The 7,285-nt window shown below is 52.0% G+C and overlaps 1 protein-coding gene across 1 annotated transcript; it reads right to left on the reverse strand.

The window, feature by feature from the left end:
• Positions 1 to 3,569: 3,569 nt before the first annotated feature.
• On the reverse strand, positions 3,570 to 4,889 carry C5H6orf15 (chromosome 5 C6orf15 homolog). The gene is made up of 2 exons (XM_054493069.2): positions 4,790 to 4,889; positions 3,570 to 4,592 (listed from the first exon to the last, which is right to left on the reverse strand). Exons 1-2 carry the CDS (start codon positions 4,854 to 4,856, stop codon positions 3,715 to 3,717), a joined length of 945 nt encoding a protein of 314 aa, XP_054349044.2. The 5' UTR covers positions 4,857 to 4,889; the 3' UTR covers positions 3,570 to 3,714.
• Positions 4,890 to 7,285: the final 2,396 nt, after the last annotated feature.

Below are 7,285 nucleotides of genomic sequence, written 5' to 3' on the forward strand. Positions count from 1 at the left end.
CTTGCTACTCCAACCACCACTTCCACCAGTTAAGCACTAATAAAAATGTGAAAATCAGTATGCCAGCAGTAGTCCCTGTTGCAAACATTAAGACCTTTCTTATATCGCAAATTACTGAAAACATTCCCTCTCTTTTTGTTGTAGTTGTTGTTGTTTGGTTTTTGGGTTTTTTTGTTTTTGTGTGTGTGTGTGTGAGATGGAGTTTCCCTCTTGTCACCCAGGCTGGAGTGCAATGGAGTGATCTCGGCTCACTGCAACCTCTGCCTCCCGGGTTCAAGCAATTCTCCTGCCTCAGCTTCCTGACTAGCTGGGATTATAGGCGCCCACCACCATACCTGGCTAATGTTTTATTTTTAGTAGAGACGGGGTTGCACCATGTTGACCAGGCTGGTCTTGAACTCCTAACCTCAGGTGATCCACCCTCCTCAGCCTCCCAAAGTGCTGGGATTACAGGTGTGAGCCGCCTTTCTTTCTTTCTTTTTTTTTTTTTAGAGTCTTGCCCTGTCACCCAGGCTAGAGTGCGGTGGAATGATCATGGCTCACTGCAGTTTTGACCCCCCAGGCTCAGGTGATCCTCCCACCTCAGCCTCCCAAGTAGCTGGGACCACAGACACAACACCATGCCAAGCTAATATTTTTTTAAATTTATTTTTGCTCTTATGATTTTTTTTTTTTTTTTTGAGACAGAGTCTCACTCTGTTGCCCAGGCTGGAGTGCAGTGGCACAGTCTCGGCTCACTGCAGCCTCCATCTCCCAGGTTCAAGCAATTCTCATGCCTCAGCCTCCCCTCTAGCTGGGACTACAGGCATGCAACACCACGCCTGGCTAATTTTTGTATTTTTAGTAGAGATGGGGTTTCACCACATTGGCCAGGCTGTTCTCAACTTTGGGAGGCCTGCCTTGGCCTCCTAAAGTGCTGGGATTACAGGTGTGAGCCACCATGCCCGGCCTACTCTTAATTTTTTTTTTAAGTGCACAAGCTAATTTTTAAATTACTATTTGTAGAGATGTGGTCTCCCTGTGTTGCCCAGGATGGTCTAGAACTCCTGGGCTCAAGTAATCCTCCTGCCTCTGCCTCTCAAAGTGCTGAAATTACAAACGTGAGCCACTATGCCCAGTTCCACCACTTCTTAAAGCAACAACTAACCTTAAGACAAAGACCCCCCTGAGGGGACTGGCCACATCCCCCCAGGACCCTCCACTGTTGCAGCCCATCTTCCCTGAGCCATCAACACCAAGAGTCAGATGAACTGCACTCCCCTGGCTCAGTGTTGCCCATGTGTGAGCCTCAGCTCCCCATCCTCTCTGGGCCTCAGTGTCTTACCTGTGCAGTGGGCCCAGCAGTGCCCACCCAATGGAGTTGTTGTGAGGATTTGCTGGAAGGGTGTGTGTGGAAGTGCCTTGTCCAGGACATGGCCTATATGTAAATATAATAGAAGTTTGTTGTTATTTCTGTTAATTGCATATTGTACTTGAACACTCCCTGGACAGATAATGAAAAAATGAGGTTTGAGTCACCTCCTCTGTCTCTTGTAACCCTGTGTGAGTTGCTTAATCCCTCTAAATCTCAGTTCCTCCATCTGTAAAAATCTTTTTTTTTTTTTTTTTGAGACGGAGTCTCGCTCTGTCACCCAGGCTGGAGTGCAGTGGCGCGATCTCGGCTAACTACAACCTCCAACTCCCGGGTTCAAGCGATTCTCCGGCCTCAGCCTCCCAAGTAGCTGGCATTACAGGCACCATGCCTGGCTAATTTTTGTATTTTTAGTAGAGATAAAGTTTCACCATGTTCCCCATGTTGGACTAGGCTAGTCTCGAACTCCTCAGGTGATGCACCTGCCTCGTCCTCCCAAAGTGCTGGGATTACAGGTGTGAGCCACCGTGCCTGGCCACAAAAATCTTATAATACCTTCCTCACAGAGAATAATGAAGGTTAAACGATGAAACACACTGAGCATTTTAATGCTGAGAAGGGCTTCATGAGGTTGTTGAAAAATGTCAGTGAGGCTCTAAGAGGGCCACAGCAGGAGTGTAGATTAGACTCTGGGTGTAGCCGCATGGCTCAGGAATTGAGTGGAAGAAGAGAGATGATAAGAGAGGGGAAGGGACAAAGAGAGAGGATCAGCCATTCCTTCAGTGCCTGCTGAGTGCCTGCCCTGGTCCAGACCCTGTTCTTGGTGCTGGGGATGCAGCAGTGAACTAAAGAGACAAAACCCCTGTCCTCATGGTGCTTATGCTCTAGCGAGTCTGGGGAACAGAGCAGGGGACTGTTGATACCAAATTTAAACGTGCGAATAGGAATGACTATGGAGAAGAGGCCAACAGGAGGAGGGACAGAGAGAAGTGAGACTCCAGGCTTGAGAGAATGACCTGGGCTGGTGGAAGAGGCAGGTGCTGAAAACAAGCATGGAACCCCTTGTCCTAGGGCAGGGAGAAACCAAGAGAGTCCAAGCTGGGAGAAGAATCAGGTGAAGAGGTTGAGGTGATGAAGAAGGGAGTGTGCTTGGTGATGGGGAGGGTGGGCTCTGAGGAAAGTGTTCCAGGAAGGACTTCTCAGTGTAGGATGGAGCCTTATGGCAGACGCTGGGACCGGGCATCTTCTCCAGAAATACCCCTCTCCTACTCAGGCAGGCAGGCAGGCAGGCAGCTCCCTATCCCTTGAGTTCTGGTGTTTTTCCTACTCCTTTCTCCCCTCCCACAAGCTCCCCAGCTCCCAGGGACCTGGCTGGATGGAGAGTACATACACCTGGACCATTGCAGGCACGGCACAGGGAAGAGAGAATCCAGAACCAAATCACCTCCAACCCACACCTGCTGATTCTTCTGTGCTTTTGTAGCCTGACCCTTCGCAGCCCTCACTCCAACTCTTGTGTGAGGATGCTGAGCTCCTGGGAAAACCAAAGGGAGAGCAGGAGAGACAATACTGTGACCAAAGGCTGAGACTGTGTCATCGCTTGGGAATGAAAGCATCAAATGCCACCCCAGGTGGGACTGTTGGCTTCAAGGTTTTTTTCTCCCTTTCCTTTCTCCCTTTTCTCTTTTCCTTTATCGAGGTCTGCTATTTACTCAGCAAATGTTCAAAGTCTGTGGTTTTCTGGGACACAATGTGCTAAATGATGCATGTAAGGGAGGAGATCAATGTATCCTCCACTTCCAAGAAGCTTGACTTTCCGGGGAAGAAAAGACAAGTGAAGCATAGACATTGTGACTTTTGGCTTCCTGTTTCTGTGAATTGCAAGGAATCCTGTCCACCTGGCCCTGGAGCCGCCTTCTGGGACCTCATCCTTACCCCCTGCTGCAGGTGCCATCTCAATTAGTCCTCCTGTCCCTCCTCCCCCTTTCAGATTCCAGCACAATTCTGGAACAGCTCTCCCACCTGGCCAGGGTGAGACTGAGGCTCCACCCTCAAGCACTTGGGCATTGATCCTTTATGAAGGATGGGGATAGCAAGAGAGCGTCTGCAGGGGACCCTAGAGGGCCGTGGGGATGGCTAGAAAACAGGAATGAACAGACTCACTTCAGCTTATGCCCAGAAACAAAGACACCAAGGAGAAGCAAATTCCATAAGTGCTTTTATTTTATTGGAGATGAGCAGGGGAGGCACTGAAAAGTGGGGATAGTGCTGGAAACATGCTGACAGGGCCTGGATTGAGCCCACACAGCAAGGGGTGGGAGCAGGACTCTAACTCCCAATGTTGGGTTTCCCTCTATCGTGCTCTAGCCCCACTGCAACCCAGGGCTTGGAGGATTAGGGAAGCCAGCTGGGATGTTCCAAGAAGAGCCAGGAGGGCGGAGAACTCCAGGAGGAAATGGGTTATTGATACCTGGGTATAGATGAATATTCCCCCAGCTGCCTCCTGGATACCGATTAATATTCCCCCAGCTGCCTCCTGGATATCGATTAATATTTCCCCAGCTGGTACCTGGGGGTTGATTATTGATACCCCAGATTCCCTCAGGGCGTGGCATGGGCCTCGTTCCCCAACCAGTCCCAGGGCCTCCACCTCCCCAGGACACACTGGGATTCAGGGTCCCCCAGGGGTGATCAGGCAGAACCCTGTGGATGAGAGACCAGGGAGGGCGTTGGGAAAGGATTTTTCCCCTGGCTCCCAGTGGATTAGAATGGGGCGGTCGTCTGGACTCCGAGTCCTGGTGGAGGAGTGAAGCCTCGAGTGAGAGGCCTGTGGCATCGGGAGAAGACTCCCCAGGCAAAGGGCTACTGCCCAGAGCGGGGGCCGCAGCACTGGAGAGGTAAGAGAGTTCTTCAGGCAGCGCCTCCCCCAGGCGGTCCTCAGCCGCAGCAGCCATCATCTGCCAAGGATCCTCAGGGGGCCAGGAATCCACGGCAGGCAGCCCCCTGGATGGAGGCCACCTCTGCACTGCAGAACCTCCTGCAGGTGGGAAGCCATCTGATGGAGGCACGCTGAGCTTCAGAGGAACCCTTGCCAAATCATTAGACCTAGGGTCCAGAGCGGGCTGAGGATGTTCAGAGTTAGAGGGGCCAGTCGAGGAAGGTTGTCCGAGCTGAGGCAAGTTGGTCCCCAAATTTTGGGAAACTTTCCCCTCCACAACACCGATGCTCCGGGCAAAGAGGCCTGAGGGAAAGGGAAGATAAAGCAACCAATGGTCTCCCTTCCCCGATTCCCCATTTCCCTTTGCTTCCCCTATGCCTATTCTTCCTTTTCCCTCAGGGACCTAAGTGTGTACCCTCCTGCCTTTACCCCTTTCCTTAATTCCTGTTTCCTGGGGGACCTCCAGTCCCTCCTGCCCAAGGGCATCATGGCCTCCATACCTGGGAGATGAAGACAGACCAGGAGCAGGCCCAGAGGAGCGCAGCTCCCTGCCACGCGGCCCTGCATCCTGCTCAGCACCCGATCTCCCTCAGCCCCAAGACAGCCAGCCCTTTATCCTGGTAGTGGGGCGGGGGACAGCAGAAACAGGCTGGGCTAGTGGTTGTGGAGACAATAAACCTCCACATTGCACCCTCATTCCTAATGCGGTCTGTGGCAACAGGTGCCACTTGAATGAATGTCCCAGAGGAAGCTGGGTGTCTCCCGCCCTGGCTCCTTTCCTTGACCTCCCTGCCCCGTCTTGGCCCAGGTGTCCTGGCTCACAGCTCATCCCTGGTTGCCAGCCTCCCCAGCCCTGCTTCTCTATACACAAGGACCTCCACCCTGGGGTCCCACTCTCTTAATTGCCTCTCTCAGCAACAGAAACACTTGTTTCTTTTTGGGATCTGGATTGTTTCCTCCCAGCACCCCTTTCTTGTGCATCCTCATATCTCCTTCACCTTGGCCCCAACCTGCAGGAGGTTCTGGGGTGCAGAAGTGGCCCCACCTGAGGAGCTGCTCCTAGATGAGACCCTGGATCTAGCTAGGGAAATGGGCCTAGATGCCATCCTTATGAGATACTGACTAATTCCTGCTGCTGCAGTGACAAATTACCATGAACCGAATGGCTTACAACAACATGGATTTATTACTTTACAGTTTTGGAGATCAGAAGTCCAAAACAGGTCTCAGTGGATTAAAATCAAGGTGTCAGCAGGGCTGTGATTCTTTCTGGGGGCCTCAGGGGAGAATCCCTTTCCCCACTTTTTCACCTTCTAGAGGCAACCTGTGTTCTTTGGCTCATGAACACATGATGGTCCCCTTCCTCCATCTCCAAAGCCAAAATCAGCCAGTTCTTACACTGTATCACTCAGACTTCCTCTTCTGCCTCCCATGTCCACATTAAGGGACCTGGTAACTACACTGGACCCGCCTGGATAATCCATGATAATCTCTGTAAAGTCAGCTGAATAGCAACCTTAATCCCATCTGGAACCTTAATTTCCCTTTGCCATGTAACCTAATTCCCACGTTCCAGGGATTAGGATGTGGACATCTTTGATGGTGTTGGGGTTGAAGACATCATTCTGCCTGCTACTGGTGGTCAGATGTGCCATAGAGTATAAGAAACACTGGGAGAAAGTGGCTATTTCCAAGTAACAGTAGAGGAGGGCCTTTAAATGCTGCTGTCAAGTGGCCAGGACTTGATCCTTGTTGAAGCCAGGCGATGAGAATGTAGAGATTCATTAACTGTTTGTTGGCTTTTAAATAAGTTTGCAATTTTTATTATAAAAATGCAATGCCTTTGTTCTCTCCATGGCTTCCCGGAGGCCCCAGGAGTAGGCTTCCCTGGCTGCCCGAGGTCTAAACACGAGCTGTTAGCTGATTCTACTGCTGTGTCCTCCTCCCCAGCCCTGCTGGCTTACCCACTGGAGGAGTGAAGAGCTCCTCTCCAGAACTGGCAGTGGATGGAGCCCAGAGGCCTTTTTGGATGACAGGCATGAGTTTTACACAAGCTTTTAATTTGGAGCACAGCAGGAGACTCGAGGAATCACCACATCAGAGGGCCTTCCCTCCCTTCAATTCCCATCCATGAAGCATCTGAGGACCTGGATTCCTGCCATTGGCTGCAGATCAGGGGCCAGATGCTGGACCAAGGGTGATTCAATCCCTTTCTGGTCAATGTAAAACATTTCTGCTGATTCTAGACCTGGAGTTTCAACAGTTCTAAATTCAGGACTAGACAGCACCAACCTGACAGGAGCGAATGGGTTAAGTGCTACGGTAGGGGTGAATTCCTTTGCAGCCAAGCAGAGGCTCTGAGAGGTGGCCTGGGGTGGGGGGTGGGGCTCCTACAGGGACAAGCACAATCCACTCTGCCCTCCTTGGGATGCAGGAACTTTGTCCGCCTCAGCCTCTCCCTGCCTGTCTCAGGACTTAAGTCACATGGACCCCACCACACACTCCACTTTATCTTTCTTCTCCAATGGAGGCAACTCCTCTTTCCCACTGGGGCGCTCTGCCCTCTCAGCCCTCACCTGAGAGCCATGTTGCTCACACTCTCACTCTGGAGCCCAGCAGAGCAGGGAGTGTGAAGATGGAGAGACCACTGGCAGCTCTGTTCTGCCACGGGCCGGGCCGGGCCTCTTGATCTAGGCCAGTGAGTCACCCTGCTTGGCTGCACTCCCTGCCCCACTCCCATCCTCTCAGTCCTTTACTCTCTCCACCCCCAGCTCCAGGAACAACTCCCACCTGGCCTCCTACTCAGCTGACAGGAATCTGGTTGGAGTTGTTGTGTCCCAGCCTTCCCAAGCTTCCAGGTGTCCCAGAAACCCAGGAAATCGAGACTCATGACTCCCAGAGAGGATGGCGTCTAGAAGGTGAGGCATGCTAATGGTGGAAGAAAAGGAGTTTGGGTGGGGTGGGGAGGGGAGGGAGAGGAAACACTGAGGGCCCTA

The sequence above is a fragment of the Pongo pygmaeus genome, chromosome 5 (genome assembly GCF_028885625.2).
Source record: "Pongo pygmaeus isolate AG05252 chromosome 5, NHGRI_mPonPyg2-v2.0_pri, whole genome shotgun sequence".
NCBI lineage: Eukaryota > Metazoa > Chordata > Mammalia > Primates > Hominidae > Pongo > Pongo pygmaeus.

Excerpts from the sequence above, each read along its gene's own strand:
- C5H6orf15 (XM_054493069.2), bottom strand. The coding sequence starts at position 4,856 with ATGCAGGGCCGCGTGGCAGGGAGCTGCGCTCCTCTGGGCCTGCTCCTG. Across the intron at positions 4,593-4,789 it reads GGTCTGTCTTCATCTCCCAG|GCCTCTTTGCCCGGAGCATC; the intron begins GTATGGAGGCCA and ends CCTTTCCCTCAG.